This window comes from Ambystoma mexicanum, chromosome 5p, assembly GCF_040938575.1.
Source record: "Ambystoma mexicanum isolate Mex_15411 chromosome 5p, UKY_AmexF1_1, whole genome shotgun sequence".
Lineage (NCBI taxonomy): Eukaryota > Metazoa > Chordata > Amphibia > Caudata > Ambystomatidae > Ambystoma > Ambystoma mexicanum.
The window spans coordinates 57,765,311-57,791,583 of record NC_090930.1 but is presented as its reverse complement, the minus strand read 5'-3'; the positions used below and the strand labels follow the sequence as shown (position 1 = coordinate 57,791,583).

The 26,273-nt window shown below is 45.9% G+C and overlaps 1 protein-coding gene across 1 annotated transcript in view; it reads right to left on the bottom strand.

Annotated features, from left to right (window-relative positions):
- Nucleotides 1-26,273, bottom strand: part of TEX11 (testis expressed 11) — a 3,096,519-nt gene that overhangs the window by 7,753 nt on the left and 3,062,493 nt on the right. The window contains exon 29 of the mRNA XM_069612434.1: nt 3,910-4,074. Coding sequence (XP_069468535.1) covers nt 3,910-4,074 — 165 coding nt within the window. The remainder of the gene's footprint in view (nt 1-3,909; nt 4,075-26,273) is intronic.

Genomic DNA, 26,273 nt, shown 5'->3' with positions numbered 1-26,273 from the left:
CGGAAGCACAAGCAGTGGTAATTTCGCTGGACGCTGAGAAAGCATTTGATTCGTCTCTTGGGGCTACATGTTTGAGGTCCTCAACAAATCTGGCTTCGACCCATATTTCACACAGTGCGTAAGACTACTCTACACCTCTCCCAAAGCCAGGGTCCTAACAAATCGTACCCTCTCCAATCATCTCACCCTACATAGAGGCACCAGACAGGGCTGTCCCTTCTCCCCCATCCTTTTCGCCCTCACCATCGAGCCAATGGCAGCCGCAACTAGAAAGGAACAACAAATGAGGGGCATTAAGTTGGCAGGCATATATCAGTCCATTTCACTGTACGCCGACGATGCATTGTTATATGTTCGACAGCCAGAAAGGAATCTAGAGCCTACACTAGCAGTGATAAAAGACTTCACGCTGCATTCTGGATACAAAATCAATACAGCCAAATCTGAAATGTTCCCGCTGACACAGGCCACGGTTTGTCCCTCACACACTCATGGTCTGAGGTGGTCCCCGGACCACATCAGATACCTGGGGATCCTTGTATCTAGGGACAAATCGTCATTATACATAGACAACTATGAGGCCACACTGCATATGATCCATACTAAACTCCAGATTTGGACTAGACGCTCCATATCACTAGCTGGCCGTATAGCGGTACTAAAATGGTAGTCCTTCCCAAACTCCTATACATTTTCAATAACGTCCCCATCTGGCCAGGAAAGCCCTTATTTGAAAACCTACGTTCCATTGCAACCACCTTCATATGGAACGGGGGTGCCAGCAGGCTTAAATGGGACACATTGGTAGAACCCTACAATATGGGGGGTTTTGCTGCACCTGACTTTGAACTATATTTCCATGTGTCACAGGCACAATACGCCAAATACTGGCAGAACCCCTCAGAAGAAGCACCACATGTGCCCATTGAACGACACTCAGTCCGCCCTACGGAATTAAGATCCATAGTCTTTGTGAAATCACATAAAGATGACTGCAAATACGACCCAGCATCCTGCACAATCGCAGCGTGGGCTGCAATCAGTAAGCGTCTCCACATCGAAACTCCCTATGACTCACACACTCCACTGTGGAATTTCCCGGGCATTGCCCCTACCTATGACACCGGTATACAGAAGGCTTGGATACCGAACTATGACATCACTATGAAGGCCAGGTTCCCAAACGGAAGATTTGTCACTCTGGAAGATTTTGCAGGCACAGTGGGGCGAGGCCAACATGTCACTTTACAATATCATCGCATGAAGGCATCATTTAAAAAACGATGGCCTTCCTTCCCAACAGAACCGCCCGAACATCCCTGTTATCAAGCACTACACACACATACAGGCATGGGTGTCTCCATATTATACAACATAGTCCAAACCCACACGAAATCAACCAACAACATAAGGGCCTCATGGGAGGAGGACATGGACACAACAATAGATGAGGGGAAATGGACAAGATACTGTCTCCTCACAAAGAACGTCTCCCTGAATGCAGGTTTCAGACTCATACAGTTTAAAATCCTGAATAAGCTCCACTACACCCCAGTGAAAATGGCAAAATTCTATGAGTCCATAACTACAAATTGTCCCAAATGCAATGATCCCCATGCAGACGCATACCATATGTATTGGGCCTGCCCTATGATAGCTAGATTCTGGCGTGATGTAGCAAATATTTTGGAAGACATTACACAAATCCCTGCACAACTCAATCCCCAAAAATACTTATTTGGCGACATAGGCAAAGTCCCAGAAAAAACCAGGAGACTGTTCAACATAGCATGCATAGTGGCCAAGAAATGTATTTTGCAAAAATGGAAAGGTAACCACGCCCCGTGTACGGAACAATTCCTTGCTACATTATCATATGCCAACGAGTGTGAAGAAAATTACATAGGGCTGGTCCCTTTACCATGTAGACCCAAAGACATCTGGGCACCATTAAGATCTTACCTTGAAACTACGTCTTCACACTCAGAGGAGTCGGAGAACGATTGAATCACATGAGGAGACTCTTACATCTTACAGCGAAAGTCCAATGTGTTAAAAGATTTTTTGTTTTGTAATATTGTTAAAATCAGAATGTCATGCTGTAAAATAGGAATGGTTGAGAGGAAAACAATATTTTTTGTTGTATATAAAATGCATTATTGGAGGGTTGAAGCGACTGCGATGTGGCTTGCAAACCAAAATAAAGTTTAAAAAAAAAAGTATTGACTGAGCCTACAATGTGGGGTTCTGGAATGCATGCAGCTTTTTCTTAGGAATGTGACCCTCACAGTCTCTAGGTATTTGAATCGCCCACACTTTTGTCTTGGAACTTTGGAGAGTCTTTCTTCTCTTGGGCTAGAATTGTCAGGATGTCAGGTGGGTCTGCATGGACATGTAGAGTACCTGACACAACCATCCCTGATGCCTTGGGCAGGGAGATCAAGGGTCACGCTTGTTTGCTGCTTTTGAACCCCAGGATTCTTCTACCTTATTGCAGTGTGAGCTCAGCTGCTTGTTCTTCCAGTCCTTCAGCTGCAAACTGGCCGCACTCTAGAGGATTCTGAGCACGGTCTACGTTCTGGGGTCTTTTTATTCCCCTTCAACCTTTCCATCCTTCTCTCCTCTCTTTATTTCTCCTGTCCTTCCTTCTTCTATCTCATCCTTATCTCTGTCTGTTCTCTCCCAGCATTTTTATATGTATGTATTCTTATCCCTACTCTCTGGCCTCCCAGTCGTTTGGCCATGCAGCTTGCTTTTTCACCACAACGCTCCACCTTTCTCCACTGGTTTCTCATGTATTGATTTACTTTCTTCTGCTCCTTCCCCACCTTTCTCTATTTTCTATCTCTTACGTTCTCTCATTTACTTGCTTACTTTCCTCCGCCCCTTCCTCTATCTTGCTCTGCTTTTCCCTTTCCCTTTTTATTCTTCTCTGTAGTGGTTCACCCTTCTACCCGTCATTCTCCTCCTCAACCTCCTTTGTGGTGTACCTCTCTCTTTTTTCCTCTAAAAAAGGGGTTCTCCTTAACTTTTTTCCTAACTTTCATTTTGCACATCTCTCCTCTTGCTCTCTTTCCCCGTCCACCTTTGTCTCTCACTGTTCTACCTCAACTGTTCCTCATCCACCTTCATTCTTCTTTTAACCTCTGCACTGTTTTCTACCACCTCCTCACATCTTCAACCATCACTCTTTTCTCCCCCTACTAGTAGTTGTGTCTCTCCCACCTACACTCCTCTTCACACCTGAGCTCCTCTTTCTGCCATCTCCTCTCTTCTCTCCATGTCTGCTCCTTTTTTTCCCACCTCAGTTCTTCTGTCAACTTCCACTCCTTGTTCTCCCACTGCTGCTGTTCTCCCCACCATCACTCCTCTCTCTTGCGCAACGGCTCTCCTCTTTTCCTGCTCCACTTTTGCTTCACCCTCTCTCCTCATTAGCTCCTCACTGAACCGCCACACTCTGCTCTCCGAACTCCTGATTCCCAATCTACCCGTCAGACCTACTTCTCTTTTATCCCTGAACATGACTGCTAGTGAGTGGCACACACAGACAGTTGCCTTTCAGTAAACCAAACCTCTTTATTGGGTAAACTAATGCCCATGATGCTCGTCCACAGACTGTGTGATCTTTAGTTGCCCACTTCCTATCCTGCCCACAAGATGACCTGTATCTTTGATGCACAGGATAGATGAAACATCATGGTGGGGAAAACACGCGAGGCTAGGCATGGACTAAGGAGCCTCCATATACACCCTCCAGGTCCTGCATCACGGAGCGGAAGGGCAAACCCTGGATCCCACGTTCACCCCAGTGCCATCCAATAACCCCATGCATGGAACTTTGACACAGTACTTTGCTTGCGTCTCCCTACATTACGACAAAAGACACAACCTTTTCCCATTTGCTCTCACCTGGGCCTCATAGCTGCCCTTGAGGGATCCGAGATGACTGAGGCAGCGCATTCCTAGGCCACACCAACGCTCTGCATCGGCATACTTCTCAACACTGTAGAGGAATATGCCTGTGTTCCAGGCTCGGGTCATCAGCCAAAGAGTCTCCACCTCAGGGTATTCCTCCTGTATGAAGGAAATGAGTATAATCAACATAGTTCTGTACTGAATTAGAATAATACCATGTTGGGAGAAAAGCATTACGTTTACATATGAAGAAAAAGTGATAAATCATAGATCCTATATACACTCGATTCACTGAGGATTTGTGTGTATTGGGACTGGCCATGTGCACAGTCCCACACCCCAAAAATCCAGGCATACTTATCCTGAGACCGAGCCCCCTCCTCTTGTAAAATTCTGGAGACTCCTGATCGCAGGCAGGCCCCCCTTATGTAGAAAGGAAACGTCATCTGCGTAAACAGCTGGAACCCGCGGTAATTAAACATGTCACAGTGATTTGATCACCATATGCAAATCCCTAGTCTGCCCAAAGGAGTAAATATGTTTCATGGTTTTGAACACTTTAATTTGAGAGTGTGAAAAATTAAATGAACACCAAGCATATTGTGTATTATGTTCTCAGCGATTCAAGCATACAACCCTCTTATCACAGACATATGTGCGAAATGGAGAAATTACTTACCGTAATGATCTTTCTATGGATTCTTCTCCCACAGATTACTCATCTGATAGAAATCCTCATCCAGCTCTGCTGCTTGGAAACGTGTTCAACAGGGGCCGTAGTGGACCTCGATCCATCTTGCTCGGTGCTCGATCGCCGTCGACTCCGGACGTGACGTCCGATGTCGTATATATACCACGTTGATACACCCCATACTTCAGTTCCCCCGTTTTTCCCGTGCTTGAACACTGCAGAGGAAAAACGATGGAAGGCAAGGCTAATCAGCCTGTAAAAAACTGAACACTGCAAAACATCCCATTGGGGCGAAAGCCCATCAAATTAGTAAATGGAAAGAAATTTTAAAAAAGCAATCACTTCAGAGCCATCACCAGGTGTTCCTTCGCTTGGACAGAAGTGCAAAACCATAATAACTTTCTGAGCGTGGATGGATGGGTGGGGCGATGAGTAATCTGCGCAAGAAGAATCCATAGAAAGATCATTATGTTAAGTAATTTCTCCTTCAATGGATTGCTTTTCTCCCGCAGATTCCTCATCTGATAGACTCCCCAACCAGTTAGGATGCCGGAGCTGGGCAGAAAGTGTCATAGTAGCACATTTTGCAGCACTGCCCTACCAAAACATGCAACGGGCAACGTCCAGACAATAGTGCCTGGTAAATGTGTGCAAGGATGACCATGTGGCAGCATGACAAATGTCCATAAAGGGGACTCCCTTCTGTAAGGCCATAGAAGCGAGACTCCTCTTGTGGAGAGTGCCCTGTTTCCGAAAGAAAGCGCTTTACCAGCAGTTTGAAAGCACTCCGCGATGCAATGGATAATCCATCACGAAAGAGTCTGTTTTTTTACGGATAGACCCTTGGGAGACAGAGAATGGGCTATGAACAGCTGGTCAGATTTTCGGAACTCTGATGTCCAAGCGACATAAAAACTAAAGGCTCTGTTAGGATCTAAACAATGGAACCATTCCTCCTCTTTAGAGGGGTGCAGTGGAGAGTAGAAGACTGTTAAATCTATGGACTAAGAGAGGCAGCACTCAGAAACCACTTACGGGAGAAATCCAGGTCTGACCTTAAGGGAAACCTTTCCCGAAAAAAACACAGGAATGGGGGTTTGCAGCACAATGCCTGCAACCCACTAACCCTCCTGGCTGACGTGAATGCAACCAAAAAACTATTTTCAAGGTCAACAGTCTCAAGGAACAGAAATGCATTGTCTCAAACGGAGGCACCATCAAAAATATCAGAACCAGATTTAAGTCCCAGTCCAGGACAACAAAAAGAGTTGATGGAAACGTATTCAAAAGGTGCTTCAGGAATTGGGCCATAACCAGTATCGTAAAGAAAGAACCTTGATCCGGGAACCTTTTGAACACAGAAAAGGCCGCCAAATATCCTTTGACTGTGGTAATATGAAGGCCTGCTGAGGCCAGTGACAGAGGGAAATTCATTACTGTAGTGGTGGGACAAGAGATGGGATCGATCTCGCGTTCCCTGCACCACGCCTCAAATCGTCTCCACCTGCACGCGTATAGAGATCTTCTAGACAGTTTGCGTGCAGCCAGCAACACCTCGAGTACGGTATCCAGTGATTATACCAAATCAAAAAATACTGAATACAATATTAATGAATATTAATGAACACATGTATTGTTATTTCCATACATAAATAACAAATCTATTAGTATACTTGTGACAGGAACAACTCTGAGAAGTTGTAGCCAAACCAATTTAGGTACCAGTGAAAGGCGGTCTAGGCTAAGGCCTCTCAGGCCAGGAAGAAGGCTAAAGAACAAAATAGCAAAAGAACAAAATAGCAAAAGAACAGGCGTAAAATCTCATGGCACAGCCATGTTTGACCAGTAGCCACAGTTGGTAGTCAAATGCGGTAAACGCAGTAAGGCTAAAACAAAAATTACCAAAAAGTGGGAAAAAGTCACTGCTGTCACCAGCTTATCCTTTTAGCACACCTAGAGTAACCAAAAATTCCTCTGAGTGTTAGTTTAGGGCAAAACATAAATGTACCACATTGTACTGCCGTGTAAACTGCACTGTACAATGATACAAAGTTACCACAAGTGATACAAAAGTAACCAAAAGTAGTAACACAGTAACACGACTAAGGGAAACAATGTTTCCCTGTACTGACAGCCTGAGCAAAAGCCACTGCAGTGAAGCTTAAGGCTTCATTGCAGTGTAAAAAGTACAGGTCAGATTCAAAAATAAAAGCAACACGTTTAGGCGTTCCATAAAGATAGAAGGAAAGGTGCAGTAAAGAGAATCTTTCCTAACAGACGGTCGATATTGAGTCATACTACGCCGAAGGTTTCCGAGCAGCTGACGCTGGAAGGGATATCTATCTAATGAGGAATCTGCGGAAGAATGCGATCCATTGAAAGAGAGGACTTAAAGGCATCCATAGGGTTCTGGCCAGTTTACAGCCTTTTGCCTTTTTCTTCTGTGAGGCCATGTCTTCTGAATGGGTCAATTTCTCGGAAGGGATGGGTTTTGGCCCTCAGCAATTTCACCTGATGAATGTCCCTCGCACTCAAGAAAAGATGCAAGTTTCTCCATCCCTATCCCGTGTGTCTTATGAGAAGACTTTTTGCAGATTCTGCAGTCATTAGGGATGTGGCCAGAGTGCAGGCAGTATTTGCAATACTCGTGGATGTCCTTGAGGAAAGCTTTCTTTTTGTGGACTATTTCACATTCCTTGAAAAGTGATTTGCCAGCTTTGGATGGATCTTGAGGTGTAAGACGAGGCTTCACTTGATGTAAAATGACAGAAAAAACATTCAGCACCCTCAGTAAAATATGGGGTTAGGAGTTGAAAGGTTTCTCTGTAAAACATTGTTGAAAATGACAATATTCCCACTCAAAAAAGTGGGAGAAAACACAGAGGACTCCCATGCAGTTGACGTGTGGTTAAAATCTAGAGATGGTCTTAAAGTGCTAGCCCTAACTGGTCAGAGTCAAAAGGACTACATGAGGGTGACAGGCTGCATATTAAATCTTTTGACATTGTTTAAATGGTTTTTCTAAAGACATTTTTATATTTATTTATGGTTAAAGTAACATCAACCTTTAAACATTCCATAATAATTAAAACAATAATTCAATTACAGATAAAACAACCAAAATACATAAATGGATCGGAGGTAATAATATATTTGGGGAAAGAATTTTAAGGGGTCAGGAAATAAATGTAACCTACCTGGCGACATTGCCATGGCAACATAATCACATGGAACCGTATTGTGGTATTGTTTTTCTAATTCCAAGGATTCTAGCCTGGTGACAGGAAATTATTCAGAGCACGCGTATCTATGATAAATCCCGTGCTGGAAAAGTATCGTTCTTAATAGCCATATCCTCACCCAGACACCAGGTAAAATTGGGTGCTTTGGTTGTCAGAAATGCCCTTCTATGCTTGGTTCTCAAACCTTTTCTCTCCTCCCATTGTAAGATCCTCTCTGACTTGAACCAGGCTTCACCTTCCCCTCATTTCCAACCCTCTTTTCCCTAAATAGATTGTGTTGGGGATAAGGTTTACCTTCTGGATGTTGTAAGTGCTATTGCGATTCATTCTTTTATGGTCAGCATTTCTTTCTTTGGACCAGAACACAATGGCAAGAAACCCTCTACCATGGCATTGGGTAGATGGGTGAGGTTGGTGATATTGCAGTAGCCTATGAAAAAAAGGCCCATGGTCCAACGCCAGGGTCGTAATGAGGGCCTAGGACTGTTAATTTCTGGTCATGGCTGGCACTGCTGGGATATTACATACAGGAGTGGCTAAGGAGTGTAATGCTCTTGGGGCCTTGCCTGAGGGATAGATGATGCAAAACCTATTAGTGTACTAGAAGAAGAACTATTTTTCCCAAGGTATGCTGAAGCCACCCTGGCATCTGCCCTAAAACTTGAATCAAGACTTGTAGAGCGCCACAAAGTTTGCATCTTTACAATTCTCTGATATTGGAATATTTCTGAGTGTCTTTGCTTTTTTGGAATGAGACCTAGGCTTACCAAGAAATAGTTTAATACTTATAACACATAAGGGGCCTCATTACGAGTCGGGCGGTACAGGGTTAACAGCACCGGTAAAGGTGCCGGTGCCGTCAACCCCATACCGCCCGATTCCGAGTTCCCCTCCCGGGACCCGCTCTGCACCTCTGGTCTCACCAGACGTGCAGAGCGGGTCCCGCGAGCGGAACAGGGAGCAAAAAACGGGCCATCTCGTAATGGCCCGTTGTTTGCTCCCTCTCCCATTCCCATTCAGCCCTCTGGGGGCTGAAATGGGAATGGGGAAGGACCGTGTCTGGGTCCTCGGAGGGAGGAATTACCGGGCCTTCCGACTTCGAGGACCCGGACGCGATTTCGGCGGCAGCCATGCCGCCAATAGCGGCATGGCTACCGCCGAACTCGTAATGAGGCCCAAGGTAATGATTGATTGATATGTTATTTATCATGTGCCTATACACAATGTGTTTCAAGGTGCAACCAGGCAAGGGACGGGGAACAAGGGACGACAAGACAAACAATCTGACTAGGGCTAGTGTCATTTAGATTGAGCAAGTACGCAGGCATGAAGCGCAAGGGAGAGGGTACAGGGAGACGTGCACCCAAGCCAGTAGTACCAGTGGCAGATTAAAGCAAAGGGGGGCACAAATTACAGAGGGCCCCAGGTGGGCGGAGCCTAGAGTTGACAGAGTTGTAAAGATGAACTTTAGGGACACATTTATTTTAAGTTGCGTTTTTTTAACAGTTTTCTGTATTTTGGGGTCTGACTGTAGCTAGCAACAGCTGTGCCTCCTCATCAGATTTTGCTGTCAATGGTGGTAATATTGAATGATAAAGCGTGAAGCTAATGTCTGAAATTATAGGGTTCCATGCATCAGGTCTGTGACGCCCTTAGATGTCCGGGGCTGCAGGCGCGCTACACTGAACGGATCAGCGTGTGTCTACCCTTCGCTGACAGGTGCAGGTAACTTGCTGAACCCCGTTCGTGATAGGGATTGGTGATTGCAATTATTTCCCATGAACAAGGAATTCCCAGTAAGTGCGGGTCATAAGCTCGCATTGATTAAGTCCCTGCCCTTTGTACACACCGCCCGTCGCTACTACCGATTGGATGGTTCAGTGAGGTCCTCGGATCGGCCCAGCCGGGGTCAGCAACGGCCCTGGCGGAGCGCCGAGAAGACGATAAAAATTGACTATCTAGAGGAAGTAAAAGTCGTAACAGCATGCAGAACCATTTTATGTTTGTCCGTGGTGTTCTTACCCCACACACTTGAAATGCCATTGAACATCACAGACTTAAGGGAGTTAACCTTTTAATCTCAAAACATACAAGGGATTACCTTTTTTTGTGGGTGCTGTTTGTGGTACTTGAAAGACCCCTTAACGCCAACCGACCACCTCCATATCTCCTTCAGCTCCTCAGGGCCCTGCTTCAGGGCAGTGAATGCAGAGGGAACAAGGGCAGGATAGTGAGGGAGAAAAGTAGAGACGGTGCAGGTAACATGAACGCTGAGGGGACAGTAAAGTGGAGAATGGAGGAAGTAAGAAACGTGAGCGAGAGATTGAGAGTGAGGGAAGGCAGGAGATAAGGTGATTGAAGGGAGCCAGGTGAGGGTAAAAGGGTGAATGAGTACAGAGAATGAACGAGGGCAGGAGAATGGGACAATAGTTAATGAGGCACAATAGTGGGGGAAATGCAGGGTAAAGAGGATTAAAGAGAGGGAAAATGGAGAGCTTGGGCTTCAGGAGTGTAAGGAGAATGGGAAATAATGGAGTTCTAAAGAATAAGGGAGGGCAGGGGAAAGGGAGAGAAGCGCAGCACGTGAGCGAGGAATGGGGAGTGCAGGAGTAGCAATGTAAAGGCAAATGGTGTGGGACGTGGGTAAACGAGGGAGGGAAAACCTGAGTGAAGGAAGGCAGGTGAGTATGTGAATAGCAGCAAAATGAGGTAGAGCCTTTGGCAGAAATGGAGAAGGAAAAAGGCAGGAGGATTAAGGGAAAGAGGCAAGAACAGGGGATGGTGTAGTGTTCAAAAAGTGAAGGAAAGTGTAGGATAGTAGAGAGGAAATTGCTGGCATGGAAAAAGGGGGCCAAAAGAATGCTTTATAGGAGAAAAAGGCAGCAGGAGTTAAATGAGTAAAATGGGAGCATATTTGTCGTGTGATTTGAGCATAATGGTCGTATTGGGCGGGAATGGTTGTGAGTGGTGCTCCTCTACTTTTTTAAATTACGTTTTACTGATCATAGACTTATTTTAAAAAGAAACCATTCCGTAATGGTTTCTTTTTAAAATAAAAGTGTAGGAAGCAGTTGAAACTTTCACTTCAGTGCACTGCAATGAACATTCCCTTAAACAGCAGGCACATTTGTTTGGGGGTTTGTATTGTGCATTGGGGTGGGGGTGGCGATGGGGTTTGTGGGGTGGAGTCTGGCCAGCAGGGAACATAGTTTCACTGCTTCTTTTCATACACTTTGACCACTGGGTGAGCAAGTGCTTCACCTAGCTGCTCAGCTGTACGCAGTCAGAGCTGCAATAGATAAATGAACAGGGAAACAACTAAAGTTCAGCCACTTAGGTAAGCTTGTTTTGAAATGGGCCAAAAGGATTCACATAGTTGATGAAAATCTCCTTTGTGTGAGTTCCCTGTGTGCACCTTATACCAAGTTGGCAGCTAAACAAGCCCCGATGACACCCAAGTGCGGGAAACAGGGCTGTGTATGTCTTTAAAGTGGCCAACTATCCAGCATTTTGTAGGACTGTCCAATTTCATGGGCCATGTCCCATGTCCCGCACACAGGGGCCTCACCACGAGTTGGGCGGTATCCCGATTGGGATAAAACTGAACCTGGGGGTGCAGTGGGAAAGATGGAGTGCTTCCCTGCGCTTTTAACTATCACATGAAAAGTGTGAGCTAGGAAGACTTTGGTCAGCTGATCCTGCTTCAGAGGAAAAAAGTCAGGCCTTATTCCTTTACCTAGCTGGCTGTGGGCCTCTGCTCTGAAACGCCCTGCCTCCCAGCATCCAACATGAACCTTTCTATCCTGTCTTTAGAAAGAAACTGAAAACTGAACTGTTCAATAAATATGTATGGGACTGTTCCTGCCTATTATGCCATGACTGTACTGTAATGTTTGCTTCTAAGTATGTACAAGTGCCGTGATACCTCCGGGTCTGGGTGCTATCAACAAATGAAATAAATAAATAAATAGATGACTAACAATTGTTTGGATTTCATAATATCTTTAGTTCTTTCTAAATAACACATGGAGCCCTCATAATGTCTAACCGTGAAGCCAGTCCCACCGGTTCTTTTTCTGGTGTATCTTGGTGGGGCTAAGGCCAAAGTTGTGGATGAGCGAAAGCAACGCGATTTGGCACTTTTGGAGATGTGTTGGTTTAGGTATATGGGTGCAGTGTTGTGCAACCATCCATGGAGTAATAAACACAGGCCATCCAGCATCCCAGCAGTCCATCTTGAGATGCATAGTTTCCCCAGACCCTCAAGCTAGGGGAGTTTGAACCCGAGCCTGGAGACCCGTTGACCATAATGGAACCTCCCACAATAGTCGGGGAATTGATCATGTCATGTTCAGCTATAGAACACCAGCGGAGGCAGGGATGGGAGAGAGCCGTTTGCCTTTGATTCAACAGATAGCACCAATATTGTGTGATGTTAACCTCCCACAGCCTTTATTTCCCTGCTTTTGGAAACTCAGAATAAAACCTCTGTGGGGAAAGTCAGGTTGAGTGAGTGTTCTGTTCCTCGCGACTCATGATAAATGGTGCAAGAGTAAGATGCCATCTGTTTGTGAAGTATCAAGAGAGGATGAAAAACATAATTGTAGAGCTTGGAGTTCTATCTAAGGACCTATGTTCTCAGCCTGGGTTTGTTAAAAAAAATTATTTGAACGCGACTGGATTCTAACAATAGAAGCCTTGAAAACCTATAGTATTTACAGAGAATATGCCAAACTTTTCAGTAAAAGAGATGGTTATTGTTCTTATTTAACTATAGTCCCATGTAATGTCAATCGAATGTATTATATGCGACTCAGATTGAACCAATTCCATACGTTGGAAAGAACTAGGCATTGGGGAAAAGAAAATGATGAAGAAAAAGAGATGAATTGTAGGTTCCCTAATAGTGGCGAATCAGTAGAAACTCTCAAACATTTAGTTTTGGTACGTCTACATTTCCGAACACCAAGAGTATCTTTGTTGATGCGATTTACTAATATAGATGATTTATTATGGATTTATTATGGAACAGGATGATGCTAGGCAATCAAAAAGCCTTAATTTTTGCATTGGTACAACTGCTAAAAAAGACCGAAGCAGAGATTTCATTGATTAAGAAATAATTATGATTAAATTGTGAAATGTCTAGAAATGGGACTGAATGTAGATTATATCCATTGATAATAATTTGTATATTGAAAATTGTTTTATTGAATGAGCTTTTTTGTTTTAAGTTGTATTGTATTGATTGGTAAGGAATATCATGTTCTGTATTTTAACATATTTATTTCATGGAATTTTATTTTATAATCATATACAAATTTTTAAAAAAGTAAGATGGGACAAGACCTGTACCCCAGGTTCAACGCACACTTGTGTTATGCCTTTGGGAGGTTGGGCATCCTAGACTCTAGGGTAGGTAACAAACTATCTCAAGATCTCTTGCAGGGTAAGACTGGCCCAGTAAAAACTCTGAGTAATCTTCATCTGCAAGTGGCTCCGATCACCTTTCGATAGAAATCCCTGTCTTAGGGACCCACCCTCTGGCATCCCCACTTCAGTTACCAGCATCAGAGTCTCCCTTATTCTTTGAGTTTTGTGAAATGAACAGCCCACTGGGTTGGAGGAGTCTAGCTCTGCTGAGACTGAGAAAACTCTGCCAGGGGTAATGAGAAGAAAACTAGGGCACAAACGAGAACCGATTCCCCACTAAAGCTACTTAAATTCCCCGGGATCAAGGCCTTGTTAATGAGGACCTGTGAGGCACATCTAGAATACTGGTGCTAGATCCAGTGTAGAAAGTACTAAAACTCAACGCTGACTCGAGATCATTGAGACATACAGGCAAGAATTTGAGGTTTCAACTGGGTTTATGTGATCAATACAAGTTAAATACATGCATTTAAAACAAAATAGCAAGATTGCTTTTCCAGGGGTTGCAAACAAATAAACCAAACAGCAATTCCTAGGTTTCAACAGTCGCAACAGTACTGTCCCCTAACGGCAACCCTTGTAGACGGTTAAGTCACTCATACTCTAGCGTGTTTTACATTTCTCTGGCAACATTTCAATGGGAATTTGGTCCAAGAGTCGCATGCTGCCTATGTTCATGTCTGGGTGGCTGCTGGAATAAGGCTCGGTTTCACCAAACTTAAACCCCAGAGTATGCTGGTGACCACTGCCTGGCTGGAATTGAAAGAGCGACCACAAGGCTATGGTAATTCGGACTGACACCAACCTCCCCCTTCTGGCTGCTCTTCTCATGCCTCTGTCACTCTCGTTCCTTGGGGCCCTCTTTTACTCATTCCTCTCCTCTAATATAGTATTGTTCCCTTACACCTTTGCCAGGCCACACTGGCCCCTCAGAGATGCAGTGTATCTGTGATCACATCCTGCCAGTCCACACTGGCCCCTCAGAGATGCACTATATCTGGGATAACATCCTGCCAGTCCACACTGGCCCATCATAGATGCAGTGTATGTGGGATAACATCCTGCTCTGACTTAACCTGCTCAGGATATTCTTCTTTTCCTTTCCTTCTCTTAATGGCTCTCCTGCCACCTGTTCTGTCAATTTTGTTATGCTGACGTTTCTTCACTCCCATCTCTCTCATTATTAGTATCCCCTCTGCTGGGTGTCTCACCACCTCCCTGTCGTCTAGCTACCCTCTCCTTTTGATCTTTCACTGCCTCCGCTTGATGTCTTCCTACTCCTGATGCAATTCTGTCTGTCTGAACACCTCAACCATTTTCTTGCAGCTCCTCCTCTTCACTCCCCCTTCATCTCCACTTCTTCCTTATCCATCTGCTGACTGCCATTCCCCCCTTCTTTCCACCAAACCACCTTTCCATCTCTATCCCATGTCACCTCCTCTACTGTCCTCCAGCCATCTCCAAGCCAATCTCCACCTCTTGCCTGGGCTCTAGAATATTCCTTCCCTTCACCTTCACTCTTGCCAGACTTCAACGCAGCCTGACAACTTCTCCCATCCTTATAGGGACTCCCCACCTCATTGCCCTTCTGGTGTGCAGGATAATTGTTTAAGGGATGCAATTGTACTGCTTAAATTTGCAGGCAAAGTTACACTTGTGTTTTTCGGTCCTCCCTCTCCGTACGTGGCTCAGCAACTTCAGTGGATATGTAGGTGCAGCCCCATCTTTGTTTCAGTTGTTTTGCATTTGGCCCGTTGGATCCATGGACTTGGATGAAGTTAATTAAGTGGGCCTGAAGTATATGGGCTTCATCAGGAGTTGGGCGGTAGCCCTTAAATGCAGTGTTAACGCTATTACTGCCTAAGGACTGGCCCTATTATGATTTGGGCGGAAAGTTTGGAGTTTTACCACCAGCTTGTTGCTGGAGGTAAAAATCCTGCTTTCTGCCCGTATTTTGGTGCTATTAGTGCACCCTCCGAACCCTATTGGGTATAATGGACCCAATGGGGAACGGGAATTTACCGCCGCTCAGTATCTGATGCCAATTGCGCCAGACCGAGTAGCAGTAACGCTATTTGCACTGGCGGTACACTACCAAGGCTCTGATAAAGCCCTATGAGACCCAACGCTCGCAAATGGTTCTTTGTGATATAGTCGCGTTACAAATCCTGTGGCCGAAAATACTGCTTCTTCTGCACTTTGCAATGCAGTTATATGCGGGGGAGACCCCAAGCTGTCCCCCATACTCCCCTTACATTAAATGATTACAGGACCCCACCTCCCACATATAATTGCATTCAAAAGTGCAAAGAAAATCCTGTTCTTTTCGGCCGTGGGATTTTTTCCCCGTGATCATATCACTGGACACCTCGCAAAAAGGTATTTTGTAGGTGAGGCTCAACAACCTTAGTCTGTTATATGTATGATTGGGTAGTCTTTCTATGTGGGGGAAGTTGTTCCAGGCTAGCAGTTCTTTGCTCTTCCAACCATCTAAGATTTTGGCTGCATTTTCCCAGAACTCTTAAAGCGGCAATGCACATAGTTGGTGCCCTGTGACAAGTCCTAGCCGTGCTCCTGTGGAAGTATGGGGTGGATCATGGGAACCCTTGCACACCGCTAATGGGCCATGCATCACTTTATGGGTGGCAGCACCATTCCCCCTTGGTCGCCACAACCTCTACCCTTTGGACCAGGCAGCGCACTTTGTCCCAACACTTTGTTCCAACACGCAGGCACTTAAAGTCTTACTGAAGCAGATGGTAGATTACTAAGTGGACGCAGAGAAGCGCCACCATGAGATATTAAAGGAAATATAAACTGCAGCCGCCAAACATGTCCATGCATTACAGATTACCCCAGTCATCCTGAAGCAGTACTTATCTGGGGAAGATTCCAATGCTTTATTTGGGCATTTTGAAATTGTGTCTGAAACCATGAGGTAGGTCAAGAATAGGTGGTGAAAATAAATTGCACCTGTCATGGCAGGCAAACTTCCAGAGGCATATCAAAATCAAAAACCAGATAGCACCACCTCCTATGAGAATATTAAATAATACAATTTAAAGTGCATATACCTAGATGAGCAAATTACCTCCAGTGATGTTCTTTTTAATTGATGTTCCGCCAACGGATTCCTCATATTAGATATATGCTTCTTGCTTTAGAAGGTTTCGGAAACTTTTTCGAAAGCAGGGGACACTGTGCGGCAATGGCATCATGGTCCCTCGGCACGCTTCATTTTCGAGGCCGGATATGACACCTGGGTTGGTATAAGTAGCTATCACTGTGCCCTGCGATGCTTTTTCCACAGCCTCACTGTGTTGGGATATTTGCTCATCTAATGGATTGTATCGTTCCAATGGATTCCTCATCTTAGATAGACTCCCATATCAGTATTGTTTTGAAGGAAGAAGACAAGAGCAAACTCCCATTGTAATGTAAGACCAAAATATTTTGCAAGACTAACCTACCAAAATGGCCATCCCGGCCTGACAGAGTGTCTGGACAGTAGTGCTTTGTAAAAGTGGATAGTGAAGACTATGTTGTGGCCTGACAGATGACCCATGTCGGTACTCCTTTTTGGAGTGATCAAATGTCAGCCACCTGTCATGATCTCTGCTTCCAAAAGGTCAGGGTTTTCCCAACTCACTTGGAAGCAGATCCATAACCCAGGTTCCGAGTGCCAACCAGTCCCAATTGGGACCTTTTGGACCCAGTCCTGGCGCCAGTGGCACCAGGCTCATAAATATGCCCAGTCCCAGCGCTGGAAGCGCCGGGCTCATAATGCTTGGTGGACTTACCTGCAGCAGACCATGCTGCTTACTTGCCTGCCAGTTGAGCCTCTGATCCTCTTCTGTTTGGAACTACTTTTCCTGTTGGGTGGGGCAGGAGCCACTCCCTAGGTTCAGAACACTGGAACTCTTCTGGAAAGCAGGAACTCTTTTCTTACCTAGGCGTGGCTGTGGAAGGAGACACCTAAGCACTACAGGAGGCTATTTAAACCACACCCGATGGATGAATCTTGCTTTGCGTTATTCTGCATCCTCTGCAGCAGAACGCTCATCGTGTCTTCTGCATCTGATCCTGGGCCTAAGGAAAAAGGCTTACCATCCTGAATCCAGTCTTCAGCAACACCTATAAAGACAAGAAAGAACAGGTTAGCATTACGGTCTTCAGTGACAGCGCTTCACTTACCTGGTCCATCGGCTGTCACCAACGCCTCGCGCTGCATTCCGGCATCTGAAAGACAAAGGCTTACCTACTCTTCGTGCGCTCCGGAGGTCTTCGCACTGCATTCCGGCCTCTGAAAGACAAAAGCTTACCAACTCTTCGCACGCTCCGGAGGCCTTCGGCGCTGCATCCCGCATCTGAAAGACAAAACAAGGTGCGTTTAAAGACATTGGGGAACTTTAATACTCACGTGCCATTACTCCTTTCCACATCTAACCCAGTGGGTATTCCGGCACCCTGCAGCCGCTCCGAACTTGTACCTGCAAAATAAAAAGACAGTTAGAGCGCATCGTGAAGCAGGCAACAAGCGCTTACTTACGTGCTTCCAGGCGCTTCTATTCATCACACGGGCTCCATCTTCAACTCACTTCAGCCCGTCATCCGCCATCGCCGGAACCCTGCAAAACAAGAGACATCATTACTAAAGACTTTTAAAGACATTAGAATTACTCGAAACTTACCGTTCGTGCAGTAAACGACGGACAGCAGTCCTCTGAAGTCAAGAGGCCTGCTCCCCTTATCCAGTGAAGAAACTGGTTACAGCACCCTGCCCCGAGGCAGATGGAGAGCACGGCGTTCACTTACCTAAGGTGAGAGCATTAACCTTTGGGGTTCTACAGGAGAAGAGAAAGGGAAGAAGAGAGAGACATTCAATAACCCAGTTCATTAATCCCATATTTTCTATCTGCAGACATCTTACCCTTCGAGTCAGACATACATGCACAGAGGTCCAGCCCAAAGAGCCAGCCGTGTGTTACACATCACCTTTGAAGATACGGTATACGCCCAGTCAAGACCGGCGCCTCTACGGGAATCAGGTGAGCGTTACAGAACGCAAAGCCTACCGCAAAACTCCCGTCCAGGCGCTATGGAAACCTCGGATACCGACCAGCTAGCCCAGTTACTTGGGGAACTAAGGGCAGAAGTGCATGCAGCCCGTCAGGAAACGAACGCTCTAAGAAGGGAACTGATTATTTCCAAGGAGCGAACAGATGATCTCGCTAGACAATTGCTACAGTCACAAGCCGGACAGACCCCGTTACCCGCATCTGGGGGAAATCTTCCTTCTACATCCTCTATGAATCCAGTGCAGATCAACCTACCTGGGAATGTACCTCTGGCTCCGCCCGAACGATTTTCTGGTGACCCAAAGAGGTTTGCAGTATATCAATCAGTGCCGGTTGCATTTCTTATGCCGGCCAGCAGCCTTTCCAACTGATCAAGCTAAAGTAGCTTTCGTGCTTTCGTACCTTAGTGGCAATGCGGCAGACTGGTCGATCCCTCTAGTAAATCAAGATGATCCGGTCCTCCATGATTTTCAAGCTTGTCAGCTCAGTATGGAAAAACTGTTCGCAAGACATTCACAGGGGCAGGCCTTGGACAATGAGCTTCTTTCGTTGCGACAAGGTAATCAAGACCTTTTGGCTTATATTGCGTCTTTCAACAGACTGATAGTGGAAACTCAATGGCCTGAGGACAAAAGGATTACGCTGTTTTATAGAGGTCTACGTGGAGAGCTCAAAGATGTGTTAGCCCAAGTAGTGAATCCCCCACAAGATTGTTCGGACTATATAGACTTAGTCGTTGAAATAGATCACAGACTGCAGAACAGGGAGGCCGATCGTTCCAAGTTTGATGCTCGAGTATTTTCCAAACCGCCAACTCCTTCCAAAGGAGTAGACCCCGGGGAACCCATGCAAATAGGGGGCCTGAAAGGTCCTCTAACACAAAAGGAGCTGGAAAGGAGAAAACAGTTGCAATTATGCCTCTATTGCGGAAACTCAGGGCACTTTCTTCGAGACTGTCCCGTGAAACCTGCCAAGAAGGCAGTAGGAGCTGCAGTTACCAAAGTTACAAACTCTGAGCATGGAAACGACCTCGCCCGACAAGAATAGAGGTCCTCTTGCCGAGCGTGAAAACCAGTTCCGTGACCTCGCATTTCGTGATACCTATGGTCCTCATTAGCCCTGATAATCCGGATCGATTACATGCAATTGAAGCTTACGTCGACAGCGGTGCCATCGGCAATTATGTGGATCATGAAATGGTTCTGAGGATGAATCTAACTCTTTGTCCCAAGGCTGTAAAGGACGTCATTACTACGGTGGATGGAACGGAGATAGCCTCCGGACCAGTAACGCATACCACTCAAGAAGTGACGCTAGTAAGTCAAGATGGACACCATGAGAAGATCGTGTTCGATGTGATCAAGGCTCCTCAGTTTCAGATTATTCTAGGAATACCTTGGTTAGAGAAACACAATCCTCTGATCGATTGGCGAGCAAGAACGGTCCAGTTTCCAGAATGTGTCTCTACTTGTCACCCTCCACCTGGTGTTGCACTGGCAGCAATTTCTTCAGAGACTCCCCAGTTACCTCCCGAATACCTAGAATACCAAGATGTTCTCCGGAAGGATCAGGCTAACTCTCTACCTCCTCATAGGTCTTATGACTGCCAGATAGACCTGATACCTGGATCTACTCCTCCTTGTAGTAGAATTTATGCCCTCACCGAGCCTGAGAACCTTCACCTTCGACAATACCTGGATCAATACCTGGCAAATGGGTTTATTCGTCCTTCCAAGTCCCCTGCTTCTTCAGCTTTGTTCTTCGTTCCAAAAAAGGAAGGAGACCTAGAACTTGTATAGATTATCGCTCCCTGAACCAGATCACCGTCAAGAATAGATATCCGTTACCTTTGATCCCTGAACTCCTGGACCAAGTCAGAAAAGCATGCATATATACAAAGCTGGATCTTAGAGGAGCCTACCACTTGGTACGAGTAAAAGAGGGCGATGAATGGAAGACGGCCTTCCGCACCAAATATGGGCTATTTGAATATCAGGTCATGCCCTTCGGACTTTGCAATGCCCCGGCCGCCTTTCAATATTTTATGAACGATGTCCTCAGAGAGCTCATAGATGTGTGTGTTGTTGTTTACATTGACGACATCCTCGATTATTCTTCATCGGAATCTGAACATCGGAAACACGTGAAAATGGTCCTCGAAAGATTGCGTCAACACAAACTTTTCGCTAAGTTGGAAAAATGTGTTTTCAATGTGACTGAAGTTGAATTCTTGGGATTCATATTATCAACTAGCGGAGTGCATATGGATTCAAAGAAGGTCGATGCAGTTCTCAAATGGCCATCACCATCCTCCGTAAAAGGTGTGCAAAGCATGTTAGGCTTCGCTAACTTTTACCGCAGGTTTATCCCCGAATTTTCTCGAATAGTCCAGCCCATCACTGCCTTGTTAAAGAAAAACAAACGTTTTGAATGGTTTACCGAGGCGGAACAAGCTTTCCAGGATTTGAAGACTAAATTTATCTCTGCACCAATCTTAAAACACCCTCGCCCCGAACTCCCCTACATCGTGGAAACTGATGCTTCAAGCCTTGCCATGGGGGCAGTTCTATCACAAAAGAACCCGGTAACCAATCAGTTGCATCCCGTGGCATTTTGGTCCCGCAAATTCTCGCCTCCTGAAATCAATTACACGATTACTGACAAGGAACTTCTGGCTATCAAGTCTGCCTTTAAGGCTTGGCGGCATTATCTGCTGGGGGCCCGACACACCGTTACTGTGATTACGGATCACCGAAACCTGCAATATTTGAAAACCGCAAAAGCCCAATCCTCTAGACAACTCCGTTGGGCATTATTCTTTGCCGAGTTTGACTTCATAATTACCTATCGACCTGGTACAAAAAACGGTAAAGCTGATGCCCTTTCTCGGATGGGAGTGGAAGAACACTTGATCAACCCTAAACCTGTACCAATCATTCCCGAACAAAGAATTCTGGGTGTAATCGCCACACAATCCATAGAGGAAGTTAAGGATAAAGCCAGGCAACTTGTAACTCCAGCAGACTTACAGAATTGGCATCTGCAGGGAAAGGACTTTGCAGTAAAAGACAACTTATTGTATTTCCAAGAACGATTATACCTGCCCAGCACAGATTTACAGGAAAAAGTAATCTCTTGTTATCACGATTCTTTAATGGAAGGACATCCCGGTATGGCCAAGACCTCAGAAAAGATCAAGCGCTATTTCTGGTGGCCGTCTTGGAAAAAAGATATCAGAGACTTTATAATGTCCTGTGGAGTATGCGCCCAAAACAAGAGTCAAAAGGAAAGACCAGCAGGCCTCTTACGCCCTATTGACATCCCACCTCGCCCTTGGCATACGCTTTCTATGGACTTCATCACCGATCTACCTCCATGCTCCGGATACAATACGATTCTAGTAATCGTGGACTTATTCTCCAAGATGGCGCATTTCATTCCGCTCAAAGGCTTGCCAACAGCAGCAACTCTGGCCCGAGAATTTCTCGAAAACATCGTCCGACTGCACGGTTTTCCTTCGGTTCTAATTTCGGATCGAGGTAGTCAATTTATTTCTCATTTTTGGCGAAGTTGCTGTCGGTCGGCTCAAATTGATGTGAGACTATCGACCAGTCACCACCCTCAGACCGACGGACAAACCGAGAGGTCCAATCAAACTCTGGAACAGTATTTACGCTGCATGCTGCAACAAACTGAAAAAACTTGGAAAGACGTCCTTTGGATAGCCGAATATGCCTACAATAACTCTGTCCATTCGGGAACTGGGAAAACCCCGTTTTTTCTTTTATACGGCAGTCACCCTCGAACCTCGGAGTTGGATCCCCTCCAAGATCTTGAAACACCAGCAGTAGACTACCTGCATTCTACAATCACCCAAGCCTTTAAGGAAGCTGTTTCTCACCTTCAAAGGGCTAAAGAACAATACAAGAAATTAGCAGATCAACATCGGAAGGAAGCCCCTCAATATCAAGTAGGGGATCAAGTCTGGTTATCCACCAAATATCTACCTCTAAAAGGGCCACGCACATTCAACCCAAGATACCTTGGTCCCTATTCCATCACTACCATAGTAAACCCAGTAGCGGTCAAGTTGGACTTGCCCCCGCACATGAAGATACATCCGGTCTTCCACGTCTCTCTATTAAAACCCGTGCAACCTCAAACCCGACTAACTAAATCTCCAAAACCCATCCTAGTTGATGGAGAACTCGAGTTTGAAGTCAAAAGCATTCTGGACTCCAAGATCTCCAAATCTAAACTATTTTACCTAATTGACTGGAAAGGCTACGGCCCCCAAGAGAGATCCTGGGAACCTGCTGAATATGTCCACGCTCCTCGCCTAATCAAAAGATTTCACCGAACATTTCCTGACAAGCCAAAACCCCCGGAGAAGCCCGGTTTGGGAGGGGCCTTGAGGGGGGGTACTGTCATGATCTCTGCTTCCAAAAGGTCAGGGTTTTCCCAACTCCCTTGGAAGCAGATCCATAACCCAGGTTCCGAGTGCCAACCAGTCCCAATCGGGACCTTTTGGACCCAGTCCTGGTGCCAGTGGCACCAGGCTCATAAATATGCCCAGTCCCAGCGCTGGAAGCGCCGGGCTCATAATGCTTGGGTGGACTTACCTGCAGCAGACCATGCTGCTTACTTGCCTGCCAGTTGAGCCTCTGATCCTCTTCTGTTTGGAACTACTTTTCCTGTTGGGTGGGGCAGGAGCCACTCCCTAGGTTCAGAACACTGGAACTCTTCTGGAAAGCAGGAACTCTTTTCTTACCTAGGCGTGGCTGTGGAAGGAGACACCTAAGCACTACAGGAGGCTATTTAAACCACACCCGATGGATGAATCTTGCTTTGCGTTATTCTGCATCCTCTGCAGCAGAACGCTCATCGTGTCTTCTGCATCTGATCCTGGGCCTAAGGAAAAAGGCTTACCATCCTGAATCCAGTCTTCAGCAACACCTATAAAGACAAGAAAGAACAGGTTAGCATTACGGTCTTCAGTGACAGCGCTTCACTTACCTGGTCCATCGGCTGTCACCAACGCCTCGCGCTGCATTCCGGCATCTGAAAGACAAAGGCTTACCTACTCTTCGTGCGCTCCGGAGGTCTTCGCACTGCATTCCGGCCTCTGAAAGACAAAAGCTTACCAACTCTTCGCACGCTCCGGAGGCCTTCGGCGCTGCATCCCGCATCTGAAAGACAAAACAAGGTGCGTTTAAAGACATTGGGGAACTTTAATACTCACGTGCCATTACTCCTTTCCACATCTAACCCAGTGGGTATTCCGGCACCCTGCAGCCGCTCCGAACTTGTACCTGCAAAATAAAAAGACAGTTAGAGCGCATCGTGAAGCAGGCAACAAGCGCTTACTTACGTGCTTCCAGGCGCTTCTATTCATCACACGGGCTCCATCTTCAACTCACTTCAGCCCGTCATCCGCCATCGCCGGAACCCTGCAAAACAAGAGACATCATTACTAAAGACTTTTAAAGACATTAGAATTACTCGAAACTTACCGTTCGTGCAGTAAACGACGGACAGCAGTCCTCTGAAGTCAAGAGGCCTGCTCCCCTTATCCAGTGAAGAAACTGGTTACAGCACCCTGCCCCGAGGCAGATGGAGAGCACGGCGTTCACTTACCTAAGGTGAGAGCGTTAACCTTTGGGGTTCTACAGGAGAAGAGAAAGGGAAGAAGAGAGAGACATTCAATAACCCAGTTCATTAATCCCATATTTTCTATCTGCAGACATCTTACCCTTCGAGTCAGACATACATGCACAGAGGTCCAGCCCAAAGAGCCAGCCGTGTGTTACACATCACCTTTGAAGATACGGTATACGCCCAGTCAAGACCGGCGCCTCTACGGGAATCAGGTGAGCGTTACACCACCCCCCTAGTGGAGTGCGCTCAAAACCCTTCAGGAATGTCTTTTCCTGAAGGGTTTACAGCACAATCCAATAGAGGGGTGTCTGCCATTTCAGCACTCCAAAGAAAAGTACCGAAATTGGACATTGGTCTTATCCTGCGATGGTGTAACATTCTGACACGCACAATACTATTCCTCTCCATAGTGTTTATTTTGTCACACCTATACCTAATCTAGGGCTGGTGTAACCAACAAAGAGTTGATCCTCCGTTCCCAATTCTCTAGTTCTGGAAATAGAAAAGCTTAAGATCCTTTTAGTGTCCAACCTATGTCACTCTCTTTCTCTTTGGAAAGACGAGGAGGAGGATAAAAGAATGGCAACCAAATCTTTTGAGAAAGCTGAATCTTAGATACTACCTTAGTTAGGAAAGTAGAGCGTATCCTGAGCATGACCTTATCCTTTGACTGTGAATGGGAGGATTACAAGAAAGAGTCTGTTCACACTGTGTGCAGATGTAATTGCAACCAAAAGGAGAAATTACCCTACAGTAATGTTCTTTGTATGGAATCTTTTCCCACAGATGTCTCATCTTGATAGATATCCTCGTCCACCTCTGCTGCTCGGGAACCTTTCCACAGGGTGCGTATTGGACTTTGACTTGGCCGTCGATCCGTCTTGCGCGGTGGTTGATTGTCGGCTCCGGAAGTGACGCAAGGCGCCTAAATATACCACGTCACTACGCCCCATGCCTCAGTTCCTCCCAACTTTTCCCGAGCTCAAACATTGCATAGGAAAATGGAAGAAGGCTAACCAGCCTTAAAATGAGCAACTATGGAATAGAAACCAACAGGTTAAAGTTAAAAACATTCCAATTAGAAAAACATTTTTATTTGTATTTTTTAAAGTAACTGAGATGAGCACCCCAAAAGCCATCGCCAACGTACTTCATGGAATCAGAAGTGAAAAGCCACACCACTTTCTGAGCGGGGACGGCTGGGAGGGGTGTGAAGGAATCTGCGGCAGAAGAATCCATAGAAAGAGCATTACTGTAAAGTAATTTCTCCTTCAATGGATTGCTTTTCTCCCACAGATCGCTCATCTTGATAGACTCCCCAAGCAGTAAGCCAAAGGAGGAGGGCAGAAAGGATTACACAAGCAGGTTCTTCAGAACCGCTCTACCAAAACGTGCATCAGCCACATGTGCAACGTTCAACGCATAATGCTTTGTGAAAGTATGTAAAGAGGACCACGTGGCAGCATGGCAAATGTCCCGAACAGGGACCCCCATCTGAAGGGCCGTGGAAGCAGAGACTCTGCTGGCGGAATGAGACCTGATACCCGGTGGGATTTCTTTTCCCGCCGACTGATAGCACTCAGAGATGCACAATATAATCCAGTGCAAGATGGTCTGTTTAGTAATCAAAGACCTTTGCGTGAGAGAGTGGGTGACGAACAACTGGTCCGTCTTCCTGAACTCCGCTGTGTGGGCAACATAAAAGCTGAGGGCTCTTTGAGGATCGATCTGGTGCATGCATTCTTCCTCCTTAGAAGGGTGAGGAGGGGGGTTGAATACCGGTAAGTCAATAGACTGCGAAAGGTGAAATTCCGAAACCACCTACGGAAGGAACCCAGGTCTGACCTTAAGAGACACCTTCTCCTTGAAGAAACGCAAACAGGGGGGTTTGCAGCATAAGGCCTGCAGTTCGCTAACCCGCCTGGCCAATGTGATGGAAATCAAAAAGGCAGTCTTAAGGGACAACAACCTAAGTGAACAAGAATGCATAGGCTCAAATGGCACCGCCATAAGAAAGGTGAGAACCAGGTTAAGGTCCCAATACGGAACAACAAAGGGAGTTGGCAGGAATTTGTTGAGACGGCCTTTCAAGAATTGGGCCATGACTGGTATGGTAATTATGTGCCCAGATGCCCATGGCTTTGGCACGCTTTACAAATAAAATAAATACAAATAAAGGAACCTTGATCTGGGGACCTTTTAAAAACAGAAAGGGCCACCAAATACCCCTTGACTGTTGCAACTTGAAGGCCTCAA